Source organism: Amblyomma maculatum, chromosome 4, assembly GCF_055883805.1.
Source record: "Amblyomma maculatum isolate TAMU_Amacu chromosome 4, ASM5588380v1, whole genome shotgun sequence".
NCBI classification, from domain to species: domain Eukaryota; kingdom Metazoa; phylum Arthropoda; class Arachnida; order Ixodida; family Ixodidae; genus Amblyomma; species Amblyomma maculatum.
Window position 1 is genome coordinate 162,153,505 of NC_139347.1, and position 17,377 is coordinate 162,170,881.

Below are 17,377 nucleotides of genomic sequence, written 5' to 3' on the forward strand. Positions count from 1 at the left end.
CGCATCGCAATAGAAATTGCAGAATCTGAACAGATATGTAGTCTGGAGGAAGGCTGTGTCAGCACCGCCTCTATCACCTTTTCGTAAAAATAGCTACCCTATTTGCGCATGCGGGAATAATAGCTATAGCTGTACACAATGTGTAAGAGTGAAATCGTCCACAATAAAAGTTGTTGTAAGTTCAGCGCCCGTCTTTGTCCTCTCGCCTTGGTCCTTCGTCTTTTTTGCACTGATTTCTATGAAAAAGGCATGCGTCTGTACCGTTGTAGACACCACAACGGTAACTGCATGCCAAGTTCGGTTATGATAATCACTTATCAAGACGCTTAATTCACAAACAGAAACTTTAAGTAGATCGTACATTTCCGAGTTGTTTAAATATATGCGGGCTAACTGGAAGCACCGCTCACAAATTTCAAATATTTCGTCAGCTACTGTAAAGCGTAAAATTCAATCCTCATGTTCGCATCAAAAATCCAAAACAGGCTGTTTAGAGAGAATTTCGTCTGGCATCGCCAGAACGCATACACACCTTATTGTGCACACCGTCGAGGCTGATTGTCCTGCGCACATTGTACCACCGATCGGCAGTAGTGCGGTCAGTTTGGAAGAACACTGACGAGACTTGCCACCTATTTCGGTTCACCTTGTCTGGTTTCCAGACGGTAAGAGATAGTGTGGCACCTCGGCCGCCGAACATGTGGTACCAGAAAGAAAAGCACGAGGGTTCTTCCTGCAGTCCAACCGTGGGAGACTGCAGCTGTGCTGTGCCTCCGGAGAGCCCAAGTTTGTACCCAGTCAGAGACACCATGCCGCCTGAACAGAACATAGTTCCAACTTGAAAAGAAATTCGCCGCCCCATTAGAGCAATAGCGCCATTATTATTGAAAGATAATCTTACAGAAGGCTGTAGCATGACGCCAATGTTGGTGCCTTGTGTGTTGAGCAACAAGCAGCCTTTTCTAAAGGCATTAAAAAGAGCGCTACAGCCCTATTGTTATTACAGCGCCGCCAGCAGAAAACAACCTAGGCCGGCCAAAGAAGGTGGACAGTGACTTCTGGATATATGCGGTGTGAAATTGGCTGGAATGATGCTTCCACTAAACTCAACAAACGAATACACAAGGGTCTTTTCTAGACATTGCAATTGTAGAGATGTAGTGATTTTCCGAGGGGAGAGTTCGTTTGATCAAGTGTTAACCGTAGCATGCGGCCTAACCTTAAGTGTCTATAGCAAAACAGTCCTTGTCTTAAATTAAGCTCTGCCGACTAAGCGAATGCATTCTCCCGGTTTTTCAAAAAACATGAAAGCTGCTAAAAGACTAGAAAAGGTTGTCTCAGATTTTTTTTTTAGGGGGGGGGGGGGAACATATTTTACGGAAGAAATGTGATATCAAGCGTATGAAACGCTCTTTTCTTCATGAATATACTCATTAGCCTTCGCCGCGTTTATATCATGGTTTTGCAAAGGAACACAGATATAGTTAGTCACAAACAGTGAAATAGTATTCAGACGGCAGCAAAACAAGAAGTCAGCATCCATTTCTTTATCATGATAGTCACTTTTTTAGGAATCTATAAATATATTACAGAATATTAAAACGTATATAGATTTAGTCGCCGAGACTGAACCGAAATGTCCTTGTTCAGAATCTCAGACAAAGAAATATCGCGAATGTTTATTCATGCACAATATAAAGGTATCAAAACAATAGTGATGAACTACTGCTAAATGATAACTACATCGATGTAGTAATGACGGTTTCTTGCAAGTTGCATGCTTGGGCTTACTTCCTTGCAAAACACAGGCCCATCTTCACGGCCATGATAATATCAGCAATTCTAGCAGACGAATAGTGCAGAAATAAAAGTGCTCTCAACGCACCCTATCAGAGCCATAATTATTGCAACCTATCGCTGCTGCCTCACAATGTTTTTGCCGGCATATTTAATCATAACCAAGACATACGTTTTTTTAGGATATGAATAAAGTGCCCATTTCGTTACAAGACTCAGTAGTTATAATTTCCATTGGAATGCCTGGTGTTATACAATTTAATATCGGCGAACGACCACTACAACATGACAGAAATTCATTCTTCGGGAAGTGCTTCTAAAACCAGGCAGTATGGAACTCTCGTAAAATGGTGTGTGCTTGAGAGTGAGTGGTAATAAAATCAAGATTTAAACCTGCTACAGAAAGTGATAGAGCCCCGTTTGTGCAAATATTTACCTCCTCCATTCTTTGGTGGCGCTAAGGGACCAAGGCTGGTGACGAAAATTGTTCCAAATTCCCACGCACTGGAGGGAAGACCCAAGGATATCCAATGGCAGAGGTCAAAGCGTTGAAAACTGCAGCTTAAGGAGTCAGCTGTACCAAAGGGAAAAATAAAGTAGATGATATTTCCAGCGCCAACTAGCTCTATATGTCGAGCGATGGGAACAAGCAATAAAAATTAGAGCAGGCGTTAGAAAGTTCGAATTGTAAGTTCGAAAAGTGGGTCACATTTGCAGACCATTCTTGTTTAAAAGATTTGGAATTTAATGCCTTCAATCGATTTCCAATACGTTATGAAAGCCCCCTTGACTGATGCAACCACGCAACGCCCTTTTGTAAGTAGCAACTATGATTATATCAAACGCAAACCAGAAGCGTTGCTTTTTTTTTCTTATCAAAGTAAAAAAAGTAAAGACCCGCGCTTAACTAGGAGGCAGTCGATTCTACTAAAAAGGCTTTCAAACGTAGATAACGATATTTGTCGTCTTATCAACAAACGCTGGAAGCCTAATAGAGATGATTTTTCAAACCTTATAATTGTGTTGCTGTCAACGTCATCTGTTTTCCTGTTAGACTGAACGCTGCCAGGCATTGCTCAAGCGTAAACCATGATCTGTGTCCAGTTAAATTGAACGTCACTTTACCAAATCGTCGGATCACAGTTACTACTGACATTAATCAGTGGAAGATGGATATTCGACCAGAAGAGAGTGAAGCTCAAAGAAAATAGGTGATGCATATGAAAATATGGCAGACCTTTTCATCATCAGACCACTGAGTCCTTCATGCAGCATGTAAAGATCTTTCAACCTAAAACTTAAGGGCACCATTGTTTTTCGACTTGGCTCAATTTGGCGGTAAATTTGTGTTTCCCTGCTTCGGGGTGCGATATGAGTGAATGCATTTTGTAAATATTAGGTAACATACACGAGAAGGAAAACCGCCATAAATAGGTGGGCTCTGTACTCCCGCTCAACGAGCTAGAGGTCTAACTCATTAACACTGGAGCGTGTTAGGATAACGTGACTACAAGCACATAAAAGCAGTGTTATTACCTTTGCCCTCTATGACAATGTCCAATTTGTGCCCAACCACCAGCTGAAGTGACCTCTGACCGTTTTATCCTATTCAATCTAGACAGTAATGCATTATGTACAGGAAGAGAAAGCACTGCACAAGGGGTATAAATATTCTAATGTGCTTAACATCAAGCTTTTCGAATGGTACTGTCATAAGTAGTCGAGAAAGGCCCACGAAGCTGGCGGCAGAAGGGCTGTAAACCCAGCATTGGTGATGCGCAGCCTTTTCGTCTCACAATCAGGTGACGAGAGTTCTGCCTTCAGGCTTTCAGGCCGACGTCTGCAAGAATGCCACTCTACTTTTCAGCACGCCATTCTCAACATGCAGCTTTGCGAAGCACTCTTCTTCGGCCCCAAGTGCACTGTCTCCATACAGTATAGGGAAAAATATGCACCCCGCGGAACAGGACCCGAGGAAATGTGCTTCAATTGCCAGATGTTTTTCTTGGGATTTCTGGCACAAGTCCGTCCGCACAAGCGATCACATGCTATCGCCCGAATAAACGTACACCATTTCCCGCCGTATGGCTCATCATCATCAAAATGTCCAACAGTTTACAGCTATCTTGAAAACAACCCACTCAATCGTCAGACCCATCACTCGCCACTTCACGCGGGAAGAATGCAGACAGCTGAAACCTGGGCCCGCCTGCACAAAACAAGACTGTCTTAGCTAAGTCCAGACTTAACTAGAGTCTAAAGAATAGGCCACTAGCATGGCCGCTTAAGACTGGAGTCAAGACTGGGCTTCAGTCCTGACTTGAATAAGTCGCTTGTATGATTACGACTCTAGTGCTATCTTGGTTAAGACACAAGGACGCCAGGTGTCTAAGTAGAGAAATTAGGGAAATACAGGGATGCGCTAGCACTGTCCCTGCTGTAAAATGTACACATTCCGTCAATTTTGCGTTGTGTAAAATCCGTGCCATTGCTTTTTGCGGCTTAAGATTGTGTTACGAGGAAAAATGCCCCAAGTGGTTGCTGAGGCCGTTCTGGGAAGCCACTGTGGTGAACATGAACCCGAAGCGTTTGACGTTCGGAACACGAGCCGTCTTAAATAAGCTTGGTCTTTCTAAAGACACCATTTAAGTCTGGACTTAGCTCGGACTTTATCGTGCAAGCCGGCCCTGATACCCATCCTCATTTTAGCCTCGTTGAAATTTTACGAACAGCCCGACAAAAACCCACATTTGTGACACCTGTTCGAAATTTTACTGAGCGGTGCCGATAGTAAGCAGCCATAATATAGCGCCAAAGTGCAATTCAGATCCAGCATTGGGAGCGTAACCAAGCAAACAAAGCTTTGGCTTGAATATCTGATCTTAGTCAAGCTCAGCCACAGGCATTTTTTAAGAGCACTGGAGTCCTGGACTACGTGTCTGCATATGACAATTGCAAACAGTCGCCTCACTAAATTATTTAATGTGTATGCGCGCAGACGTGAAACCACAGTTTGAAGTCAGAATACGCTGCGATATTTTGCGAAACCCCGTATCCGGCAGCTGTCACTAACGTGCTTAGGGAAACACAGAAAGGCATAAAATATATTTCAATATTACAACTAACGCTGATGGCCTTCTGATTTGTAGCGTGTCTTGTCCTCTCATTACATGCTAGCCATTTGATTGTATTTGCTGTAATAGCGGGAACGTTGATGGACATTACACGCCGGCTAGAAACGCCGCTATTTCGGAGGTCCACTTACAAGGCACAAATTTAAATCTAGAGAAGGCAAACATTGAGTTGAGTCTTGTTGTCCTGATGTACTAAGCAGACAATTTGGCATGATTGTCTACAAATGCAAAAAAATAAATATATTACAGCACACATAACAGCGCGAATGTCATCACTATCAGTTCAGTTCAGGCGTTCAGTCGTGTCCGACTCTTCGTGACCCTATGGACCATGTCACGCCACGCTTTCCGGTCTCTCACTATCTTCTTAACATCCCATAGCTTCATCTGCAATGCCTCGAGAATGCCATCTAACGATCGCGTTCGCTGCCTACGCCTTCTCCGGCGACCCTCAACCTTTCCCAACATCAAATCTTTCTCCAGCGACTCCTCTCTTCTCATCAGATGACCAAAGTAGCTGAGCTTTAACTTTAGAATTTGACCCTCCAATGAGCAGTCAGGGTTTATGGTCGACAATATCGACTGATTTGATCTTCTGGCAGTCCAAGGAACTCTTAAGAGTCTTCGCCAGCACCACAATTCAAACGCGTCAATGCTTCGGCGGTCAGCCTTTTTCACAGTCCAACTCTAGCATCCGTACATCACAACTGGAAAGACCATAAACTATAGGTAACAAAAATTAACTGTTCTTTTTTCATAATGTTAGTTGCCCTTTTTTCCCCTGCACGCTTTCTGCACTGGGGAGGCCCAGGCGTCACCCCTCTGTAAGCGGACTACTACCGCAGCGTTTCTGTTAGACGTGTTTTAAACTTCCCTTCAATGGAACTTACGTGTGGGAGAGTTTGTGACACGATTCTCTCAACTTCTGGCGCTGCATAGCATTAAACGGTGCGTTACTACCTTCTCGCCAGTCTAAGCTGCGGTGCCGAATGAGAGGTTCCAGAAACCTGGAACAGCTGGCACGGCTCAGGGGATCCAGCGGTGTCCTCCTCGAAGGGACAGTAGGTTATAAATTAGACCGAGTGTCCCTCCGATCTCTTGTCTTCTTCAAATTTTCTTATTTTTCTTCCTGTCTTTTTTATGAAGTCATCGGAAGTTTTCTTCTTCCTCCTTAGAAATAAACTTGCAGTTGGTAGTGTGCGCTTAACCGATGTGGAAGTCCTTTTTTTTGGTGCTCCCTATTGTGCATGTGATCAAATATCGAGCACCTGCAGTTCAGAGAATTGCCCTAATATTGTCGTGAAGAAATGTCTATGAAGTGTTTCAAAATGCTTGGTGGCATATTTGCCTATGCTTCCTAAACTTTGCTGTGGTGACCACATATACTAGATTCTTTTCAAGCCTCAAAAGTGCAGTCTTTAATGGCAACCCAAATTGCTATGTGTACGATTACTGGAAGAAAACACCTAATAATGTTTTCCCCGAATTCCAGGAAAAAACACACACTAAATCAAATAAAAAACAATTAACAAACGGCGCTCTTCCCTATTACTGCAAATCTTCTCTAAGAGTGATGATACACAAACCCTGCTTGAAAACCCCTTTGAATCGTCTCGCTAGACTTGAGTGTGCGGGAACGCGCACGCGTGAGTGCGAAAACCAAATGAAGAGAACGGCACACACCTTTCTCTCCGCATAGTCCGCCCAAGTACTTGCCTTGATCTCAGTCAGTGTCCAGCATTCGATAAGGTCTTACAAAACAGGCCGCCATACTCCATGCATGACAAACTGCGACACTGAGACCTAGACATGCCTTCTGATCTTGCCTCAAGCCCCGCTGCACTGCGGTTGTGCGGCAGTTAACGCACTCGACTGCTGTGCACAAGGATATGTGCAAATCATGGCCGCGGCGTCCACTCTTGGATGCAGGCGTAAAGGAAGGCGCCCCTGTTTTGTGCGTTGTCAGAGCACGTAAAAAATCCTACGTGGTCAAACTTTCTCCAGCCCTCTACTACGGTCTCCATAGCCTGAGTCGCTTTAGGAAGTTAAACCTCACAAACCAAACCAAAACCAAACTCTCTAGAAGATAAAAGTGCCATTTTAAAATAAAAAATACTTTACTCCAACCTTATCAATCAGCGACACTTACACCTCAACGAAGAAACTGCCCTTTTCCCCACAATGCTGAATCTCAGTCTGGCGCCATTGGTGCATCAACTGGCTGAGACAAAGTATTTGCAACCCTTCCTTCCGGCTTTAGGCACAGATCGCCTTAAGATCAACTATGACGCAGACCATTCGCTTCGTTCTTCTTCAAGCTGGCGGTCATACTTCTCTAGAGAATTCCGAAGCCCTATTTCGTTGACGCTACTCCTGCCAGCAATATGCTGGTGGCTGCCTCTTTCATCACATTAAATAGGTGCAAATACCGCTGGAGTTAGCGCTACAAACTCTCATTTCTCTTGAACAAGGAATGTCGTCAAGGAGTGGTCAATACTTAAAACATTTCTTGCCACTCTGACGTTTATGTCATGAGAAAAAACAGTTGAACGGCACCCTGAGCTCTGAAAACAACGAATTGTCCCACCTCTATGGGTGCCTTACCAAGAAATAACCAAGGCTGTGCTTTATTAATATCGCCTAAAAATGCTTCTAATACCTCCCAGGTTATGTGTAAAATATCACGTTAAAAGAAACTAGCTTATTTTCAAACTTAGCTAACGCCTTAACATTCACAAGCAACGCCTGAATACGCTGTTAACAGACACTTTCCAATGCCGCTGGTTACTTCCAATAAACCTTGGCGCTCACCTCCACCTCCCGCCGTCCCAATATAGCAGAGATAGACGGAAGCAGACAGACCGCGCCCGCACGACACATTCCACTTCTTTGATCCACACCAAAACAGGTGTCCACGAACGCAACACGCTTTTCACGCCCTGGGTAAACTTATTGCATCAACAGTCTGGCCAGTACAATATCCAACTGCTACCAAATTGTGAGTGCCCCCATTGCGCACATCATTATCTCATTTACTCGTTTACCAGTGGCATCTGTACGCACAAATTACATAAACACTATGGACGCCATTCGCTTGTTTGGAAAGGACACAGTCTAAGCTGATCACAACTATGACCTCTCTGGGCTCGACCATATGTTCTTCCACAGAACTGTCTAATGTGGATGCCTAACGATTCATGGGTCGCAGAGACTATTGTGCGCTCACGAAACTCAGATTTGGGTCCCTCCGACTTGGTTATCAAGTCCCTCGACCAGTTACAAGGCTGTGAACTATAAATGCACCATCACCAAACACAAAGCGCAGCTCCGCGACCCCTACTCATATCATAGCCCATCTCTCAACTCAGCCCCATTAACAGTTATATTCGCAGAACTCTTCAAACCAAGGCTCTTCGTGCCTCTGCTGACATTCGCCTGCTTGGCATGCTTCCTTACCTGTAGCTCTGCTTCAAAGTGGTCATCAACCTAGGCCAGTAACTTTGTTTCATTACCTAATATTGCTCAGAATTACACATTTGCGCTTTCCACTCCGTTTTACCTGTAGTACCACGCTGGCGGCCAAGTGAATAGACGAGTAATTCTGGGACTCCGTGGCGAGGATCTGATGAGCGCCTCATCTCTCTCTGTAAAAAGCAATGTTTTCTCTCCCTCCCTCTCTCTCGTGGGGTTCATGATAATAAACATTGTGTGCTTATCAAATTGTTGGTTGTTATGCAATTCAACACACTTGCATCGCTTTCTTCGTTAAAATACGTGAATATATGAAACATAGGCATGTATTATACTAAATGCTCAATAGTAAATCAATGTAATGAAATACGTACACTAAAGCATACACATTTTTTATAACAGCGCTTTTAAGATAAAGAAATTAGAAACTGCATCTACGCACAAAAACGAAATAATTAGGAAGAGCGAAATAATCAGACAGCGATTTGTTACGAGAAAAATATTTCAGTGTGGAAAGGACTTGTACAAATTGTGCTACCAAACGCAGCAAACTCGACAGGAAACAGGGACAGGAGTTTTTATGCGATCTCTAAGGCTCGAGAGACTGGCGATTTATCATCATCATCAGCCTGACTATGCCCACTGCAGGGCGAAGGCCTCTCCCATATTTCTCCAATTAGCCCTGTTCTGTGCTAGCTGCATCCACTTGACCACTGCCAACTTCTTAACCTCATCCGCCCACATAACTTTCTTTCTCCTCCTGCTACGCTTTCCTTCCCTTGGAATCCAGTTTGTTACCCTAAGCGACCATCTGTTATCCTCTCTTCGCACTACATGTCCTGCCCATGCCCATTTCTCCTTCTTAATTTCCACTAGAATTTCAGTAGCTTGAGGTATTTCTCTGACCCACTCTGCACGCTTCCTATCTCTTAAAGTCACCCCTACCATTTTTCGTTCCATAGCCCTCTGGGTTGTCCTAGACTTAAGCAGAACCCTCTTGGTTAGCCTCCACGTTTCAGCCCCATAGGTGAGTACAGGTAAGATGCAACTGTTGTATACTTTCCTCTTGAGCGGTGCCGGTAAGCTGCTAGTCATAATGTGCGAGTGATTGCCAAATGCGCTCCATCCCAATCTTATTCTTGTTGTTATCTCATTTTCATGGTCCGGATCTGCGGTTACTACCTGTATTAATTAGACATGTTCGCCTACTACTTCCAATGCTTCGCTACCTAGCGTAAGCTGCTGTTCCTTCCCGAGGCTGTTGAATATTACCTTCGTCTTCTGCATATTGATTTTTAAGCCTACCTTTCTACTTTTCCTGTCTAGGTCATCAATCATTATTTGCTGTTCATTCCCCGAATTACTTAGCAAGGCAATGTCATCAGCGAATCGCAGATTACTGAGGTATTCTCCATCAACCCTTATTCCTACCTGCTCCCATTCCAAGTCTCTGAATACTTCCTCTAAGCAAGCTGTGATTAGTACTGGGGAAATCGTGTCCCCTAGCCTAACACCTTTCTTTATGGGAATATTGTTACTTTCGTTATGCAGAACTATGGCTGCTGTGCAGTCCCTATATGTATCTTCCATCACTTTCACGTACGGCTCGTCTACACCCTGATTTCGCAATGCCTGCATCACCGCCGAAGTTTCAACTGAGTCAAATGCTTTTTCGTAATCAATGAATGCTATGTATAAGGGCTGGTTATATTCCGAGCATTTTTCTATCACCTGGTTGATCGTATAGATATGATCGATAGGAGAGTACCGTTTCCGAAAACCTGCTTGATCCTTTGCTTAATTGCAGTCTAAGGTTGTCCTGATTCTATTAGCGATATCCTTAGCAAATAACTGTCGATTACCGATGGACAACTGCCCAACAGCTTATAGGAGAACACGAGGAGGACATGATTGAAGGAAACGAAGCGTCAGAGAGGAGGCTCTGAAAAAACGTGTAAACAACCTCCGCACCTTTGAGTCGCGCTGGTTTACAGGCATGTGGCCTCTATCCTGACGGCTTACCCACATATTTGGTCTGCCCAAATATCATGCACCAAACACATCACATGGAATGCACGTTCTTACTACCCTGTGTACCCTATTCATTGGGAAACTGGGCCGCTTGTCCTGCTGAAGTCCGTAAAATACTGCAGGAAAATCTCATAGACCGTATCGTCCATGTGTTAGCCAATACAGAGTCAAATATTCGGCTTCACGCCACGGCCTACCCAGGGTGAGTCAATAAGTGTCCCCCTATCTCTCTCGGGAGTTTTGACCTTTACTGACATCGCACACCCTATTTTTGTTTTTTAGTTGCACTTTAATTAAAACGGTACCACCGAAACTGTCATTGATCGTGTCCTCTAGGTCACTCTTATCCAGGGCCTTAAGGAGCAAGGCAACACAGCGGGCTCGCCATTCTGAAGCACGGGTTTTAACATGACACCAAATACAGGCACCCGGATAAACGAAAACCGTACAAAGGGTAAGTTACTAAAGAAACAAAATATTGAATGTTACTCCTAACACAACTCTGAAGCCAGGCAAGCGCTTACGTTCGCATTTATGCAGAGTAGTCCACAAGAACTCCCTGAGGCTCACTTCATCCATTAAAGAGTACACGCGAGTACCACTACACATTAATACACTTGCTCAAAGCACCTTTTTGGCGTACTTAAAACATGAAAGCGTTGACTGCCGCTGCGAGGCATAAAATAGGAACTTCAGAATGGAGGGAAGTGCGAAAGGATGGAAGACAAAAATCCTTTACTGCATTACAAGAAAGATCACACAATTCTACCGAGGTAGTATATAGAACAGATGACCTGGGACAAGTAACGAACTCAGGTAATAAATAGTCTACATTGTAGTGAGTATCTACCAAGCCCATTTTGGCAAGCCGCTCTTGTGTTCACGCTCTACTGCCTAGTTCAGATGTCATCAGAAATGCAAATGTTAATCATTGTAATAAAAATCAAACGTTAGTCAACTCTCATCACAAGGGCGTAAGACCGTCTCTTGGAGCGGTTAAATATGGATATTGCGGCGAAGGGTATACATTGAAGACTGATGTTCAACTTGTAATTAATTGAGTGTGTTGCTGGTTATGTCTAATGAAGGTCACCATGTTGTTGAATGAGTGGTTCTAACACTTATGAGGCCTTATGTGGCTCCCTGCATCCTGTCCGCAGTCCAAAGTTTCATGAGGGTGCTATTCATGGCTCAGGCTGCGCTGTATCGCCTTCTCCGCACCGCAAGCTGGCACGTCAATACTTACTCGTAATTGTCCCTTAGGTTTTGCTTCAGGAACTGGAATGGCAGGACTTTTTTGTAGTTGTCGTTCGGATCTGGGACGACATTCGCGAAGTTTTACTTCTTACTAAGATGTGTGGTAAATATTTGTGTCAGGGTAGCGATAACCTATGTTGCGATGGGCTCACCAGCCGCGCATCATTAAAGAGGCACGGTTGCCGGAGACGCGCAACCGCCACTAGTGCCCAGGCCTAACGACAGAATGTATTAAAAAAGCGGTTGGCTCTACTCTCTGGAAATGTATTGCTTGTGTCTGGCACTCACCTGTTGATAATGCGTCAGCGTCTTGGGGGAGAGTTCCGCACCGGTCGTTGTGGCTAATGGCGATGTCGTCGAGCGCTATGTAGGCTGGCGTCGATGCGGACCCCGCGGTTCCTCGGAAGACAACCTGGTAATCAACATATCACAAGCCGCATTCTGAGAACATTTGTCTTGAAGGCGCTGTCTCGGCACACCGGAATTGATGATCTATCAGACGTTTGTCTGGTTTTCATTAGCAACAATAAAAAGCGTTGAGGTTAGGCTAATCTGAATTCGTCCCGCAATAGATGGCTATCCAGCAGGTGTTAAAAGTTCTCATTTCATACATGTTACAAGTGAAGATATACTCCAGTGTAAAAATCCCTAAAATTCACTGGAAAGTCCCAACGCCTCTCCCATGCCTGGCTGCCAAATCACAATACTATATTGTACGGAGGACGGCAGTGTTCGCCCATGTTGAGAACAAGACTGCATAACCTAATGGCGCTTCCATTCAATGCACAGACTTTCGACGCTTATTATGCAACATTGATATCTGTTGTAAACGAGTCACAAAATGAAAAGAATGAGACACGTGTTTTATGCAGAGCAGTGCTAAAAAAGAAAACAAATTAATAAATGAGACAAACTTTAATCAGCGTTGAAACGAAGAAACATTATTAAATAAACGAGTAATTTTAACGGCACCTCCTGAAATGTCTTGTTTGCTTACTTTACTCGAGCCGATGGACCTTTTAAGCTAATCTTAAGGTCCCGAGAGGCCCTAAATATCGCTTTTATTTGCACACAGCTTTAGACCACTTTTGTCGGAAACAAATGTGGCTCATTCGCGTTTTTATTGTCTTTTCTTCGCTACTTTAGGGGTTTAGGAGAACACATATTATTTATTCGTTTATTTAGTTTCTTATCTGCAAGGCTTTTGTCAGACTCAGACCGGAGAGGGCTGTCGAAAATACATGAATGCTCTGTGAACAACTTTGCAGTAACGTAGACAAACAATGACAATAGCTAAAAGCAACACATATCCAGAAACGAAAACATCAAAAGAAAGGACACGTTAATATGCGAGGAATACAAAACCAAGTATATTTTTAGGAAACACAAAATAGAATGAAATCTGTTTTATTTCTTTTATTTTATTCTGTTAAATCTGCTTTAGTCTGTTATTCGGGCCAAAATACCAATCACATTTCTCGACTTGACATGACACGCGACATGACCACCTTAGCAGACAGCGCTTCAACAATGTCGCCAGAGAAATGTGTGTATTTAAAATTTTTAAGTACCCCTAGCGTTGCGCGGTAGCACAAATTTCCAGCCACTTCACAGTCTCACGGTCGAATTGAAGTTTTGGCTACCAATGTGCTGAGTTTGGCCACATTGAGTGCTTCACTTATATTGCCTGATCTTTGCAACGCAAGAAAGCTCACAAGGGTATTTACCTGACGGCACCACACCACACGAAGGCAAGAAACGCCGCTACTTCTCGGTAAGCCTTGCAGTTTTCAAGCCTGTCATATGCCGCCCTTCCGGTGCCATTTCTTTAAACTCTGCGTTCCACCATGTGCCTGGTTTTTAGAAAGCTGAAACCGCAGTCTATGCTCTGAATATGCATTGTCTTGTGCAGCATGATTCTTTGCAGATTCGATTCATAGAATGCGTGGATGTGCCAATCATAATAACTTGTTTTTCAGGAAGCACCCGTTAACTATCTCATGATTGTTTCGCAGCGCTAATACCAACACTAATGAGGTTCTACCTAGCATGATATGCATGCCCACTTGCAGGAGAGGTGACTGCCTGTGTGCACAATTCACTTCACAGCAGCACGCGGGGTCATGTGCTGCCGAGCTGTAAGCACAATGCCGAGTGAGAGCCAGTCAGCCTGCGCACACTAACAGCGTGCGGAAGCGCATCGCGGTATCCGAGAGCTCTCATTGTTATGCGTGATAGCCGTAAACTCGACAATGTATTTGCTATTTTGTTTCGTTCTAGCTATCACCGCAAAAAGCGGTAATAGCTATATAATTATATAATTAAATATAGAAATAACATTACGATAATTATAGAAATCATTCTAAGGTTGCGGGAAGCATCAGTATGATCATACCCGCTTGTAACTAGGAACAGCGACGCGACCCAGTTGCCACGTGTGAGAGCCGTCGCCTTCTTGCCACCAGTGAGGGGAATGTGTCGATCGCGAGTTGGAAGTATCGATCGAGAGCACCTGAGAATGCAAATACAAACGTCAGTGAAACCGGGAAAACAACGACGCAAGTGCTGCAGAGATTCTTGCGAAAAAACATGTAGGCAGCAGCGAGCAAAAAAATTACACAGGCTTATTAAATCGTTGGTTGCTCTAAATGTTACTGTCCTAAATTAGTTGCCTAATAGTATTGTCTTGTCCGGAATTTTCAACCTTGGACGCAATATTACTTGCGCACTATACAAATAAAATAAAACTAATCTAAAATCAATGCCACTGATGTTAAGGCGTTGCAAGTACGCTGCACGAGTATACTTCACATTCTTTATAAAATGCCGTTTTGAAACTTGCATTTGCGTAACTAGTTCAGTCTTTTTCTCATAGTTTCGCGGCGCTTTGGTTAGACAAAAAGCTTTTGAGAATTTTGATATCAATTTTCTACTCTTGCATGATGTATGATAGCCGCAATCCAGCTTATTTCACCTCCAGTTTTGAAGACTTGTCGCCAGAAATGATGTACCAGAACTCTGCGCATTGTGTTATCTTGGTGTTCCTGGGAAGGAGCTCCCCGATTAGTTCTGCCTGATCACCTGTATTCCTCTGGTAGTTGCTGAAGAAAAGGTAAGATCCTGAAAACGAAGCCAAATGTAAGTGCAACGGAGAGAGCATATAATGAAAATTTCGCTGTGTTAATATTCGTGGAAATCCGCCAATTAGCAACATTTTACCACGTAGCGTCTTTGACCCTTTTAAAGGCAGGATCATGCTCTAGTTGGTTTTTGTAATAACTATCAGTGCTCAGTCATTCTTGATATTCTTGAACATTTACTATCAGGCTCTTTTCTGAGGGGTGACTGCTAGCTGCTTAAAGCCAAATGACAGAGGCTTTGCCCATATTGAAATTGATCTATACTCAGAAGTTGGCCGTAAAGGCTGCACCCACACCAATAGCCTTCGAAAATAACCGTTACACTTGGGTAACAATCTTAAACATGATCACAATTAAAGAACAGATTAAAAATATAAAACCTGCCCCCCCCCCCCCCTCCCCCACTGCACGGCAGTGGTTAGGTTGCTCGACGGCTATGTGAAAGAATGCGGGATCGAATCCCGGAGGCATGCGGCTGCTTTTCGATAAATGCGAAAAGTTATGCGCCCATGTACTGTGTGATGTCAGTGCACGTTAAAAATCCTCATGCGGTCGAAATTTACGAAGCACTCAGGTACGGCTTCTGTCATAGCCTGAGTTACTTTGTGATGTTAAATCCATACATTAAACCAAATCAATAATACAAAACCTTCAAATTCTTCAACGCCGATCTCATATTTCACGTAAAACACTTTAAAATCATTCTGTCTAGGAAGCAGAATGATTATTCAAATATCTCTGAATAAATTAAAAACAATTGTTGCCGCACACTTTCACACACACATAATCACAATTATTATGGTAAAGTATATTCATGGGTGTAAATATAATTACTATCAAAGAGGTTCTGGTTAGACTTCTGCCCGTGTCTAGACTTCAGCAAGCAAGAGGTGTGAGCGAAATTGATATATTGTTTTTTCCCGAATAAGGGCAATTTTCCTCACAACGCAGCTTTTGCAGAACGCGTGTCCATAACAGCTCTGGTCACTGTGTTTTTTTATAACCTAATCAAATCCCGGATAGCAAACCTACTTTTGCGTGCCAGATTAAATAAAGACACATGGAAAGTGCACTTGCCCGGTGTAGTGGCATTCGAGAACGTGTGGTCCGCATGAGGCCTAAGGAGAGTGGTCTTCATAGTTCCTCCCCCCAACTGCCAGGCGGGCTTGTTGCCCAAATAGTCATTGTTTCTCCATGAGCACCAGCCGTCTTCAAAGTTGCACAGATGGTCTCCTGGACCTGTCAGAAAAAAGTAGCAGTATGACACAAATACTACAAACCGTTGTGTCTTTCTTTCTGACCTCCATACAGTTATATAGCCTGTGATGACAGTAGCGTGATACACCATGTCCATATCCGAAATCCGACTTCTGACGAAACCAATGCAGAGGTTGTACAGTTTTAGGAAAAGCAATGGAATCTCGTAAGAAATGTAAATATATTCCGTTCATTAGCCGACCACACAGACAATTACGAGTTCAATTGATGCGTGGAGTTTGTAAATGCATGTTCGGACTGATTCTACGCCAGAGCTGAAGCCCTCACGGTGAACGAATGGGCATTCGTGGAGCTGTAAGTACATTCGTGTGTATTCAGCTCACATTACTCATCTAACTTCATGGAAACACCGCTGGTAATAAACTTTAGCCCTTTAATATCTGGCTCAAAACGTTTAGGACGAAAAGCATAGTTCTAAAAATCTCAGCTTAAGGAATTTATTATTCGGGGGCCGACCTTCCAAGTGCCACAAAACAGGTGTCACTAGTCGTTTACATGCCGATGTATTACCGCAGTGATGCAGGTCAACAAGCGAAAAACCATCGCCATATCATTTTGACTGGAGTGCGCCCGAACAAGTAACAAGCTCGATGCAATAAGAAACTAACAAAAGATGCCTAAATAATACGCCTAAAATCAATGCTACGGAAAAATTTTAAAAAGTTTTAAGAAACGTAATGCAGTAAATGCGACCAGGCAGAGTAAGAGTATTCAGTAGTTCTTGTGAAGCGTTATGACACCATGTCAGCATTTATACGCGGGCGCGCTGCTATTTATACGCTGGCGAGTTATGCGCGGGCTTGTTTCAACGTTTTTAAGCCGCATTTTCTTGGTATCGGTTGTAACTATATTTCATTCACGACAAATTAGCACGTGGTTTGCACACCACTGATCTCAGCTGTGGACTCTGATCCCATGCTGGTGCAATTTTTAGCAGTAGATTACAACTAGTTAGCCGACTATTACGTGTTCTCTTTGCTGTAGCTCATATAATGTATTAGTGAATCATGCTAAGGTTCCTAAATGAAATTAAATTAGATAATTTTAAACATTACATCGGCGCCTATTGCGAACCCAACAATGTGAACATAGAAACCGAACTATTGTGTATTGAGCCGTTAAAATTTAGAAACCGTGATCATTTTTCGCGCTATTCCTTAATATTCTTTCGACTGTTGTTGGGTGAATTCCATATGTCAAGCATCTTCCTTTAGCTGAAATCTCTAGCATGTACGCCGAAGAACAGTTTTTTGTTTCCAGGCTCACTCA

The 17,377-nt window shown here is 43.5% G+C and overlaps 1 protein-coding gene across 1 annotated transcript in view; it reads right to left on the reverse strand.

Moving 5' to 3' along the window:
• Positions 1-17,377, reverse strand: part of LOC146193380 (MAM and LDL-receptor class A domain-containing protein 1-like) — a 205,173-nt gene that overhangs the window by 157,639 nt on the left and 30,157 nt on the right. The window contains exons 9-14 of the mRNA XM_084600534.1: positions 15,908-16,069; positions 14,665-14,810; positions 14,086-14,202; positions 11,979-12,102; positions 2,234-2,371; positions 533-816 (exon numbers count right to left, since the gene is read on the reverse strand). Coding sequence (XP_084456660.1) covers positions 533-816; positions 2,234-2,371; positions 11,979-12,102; positions 14,086-14,202; positions 14,665-14,810; positions 15,908-16,069 — 971 coding nt within the window. The remainder of the gene's footprint in view (positions 1-532; positions 817-2,233; positions 2,372-11,978; positions 12,103-14,085; positions 14,203-14,664; positions 14,811-15,907; positions 16,070-17,377) is intronic.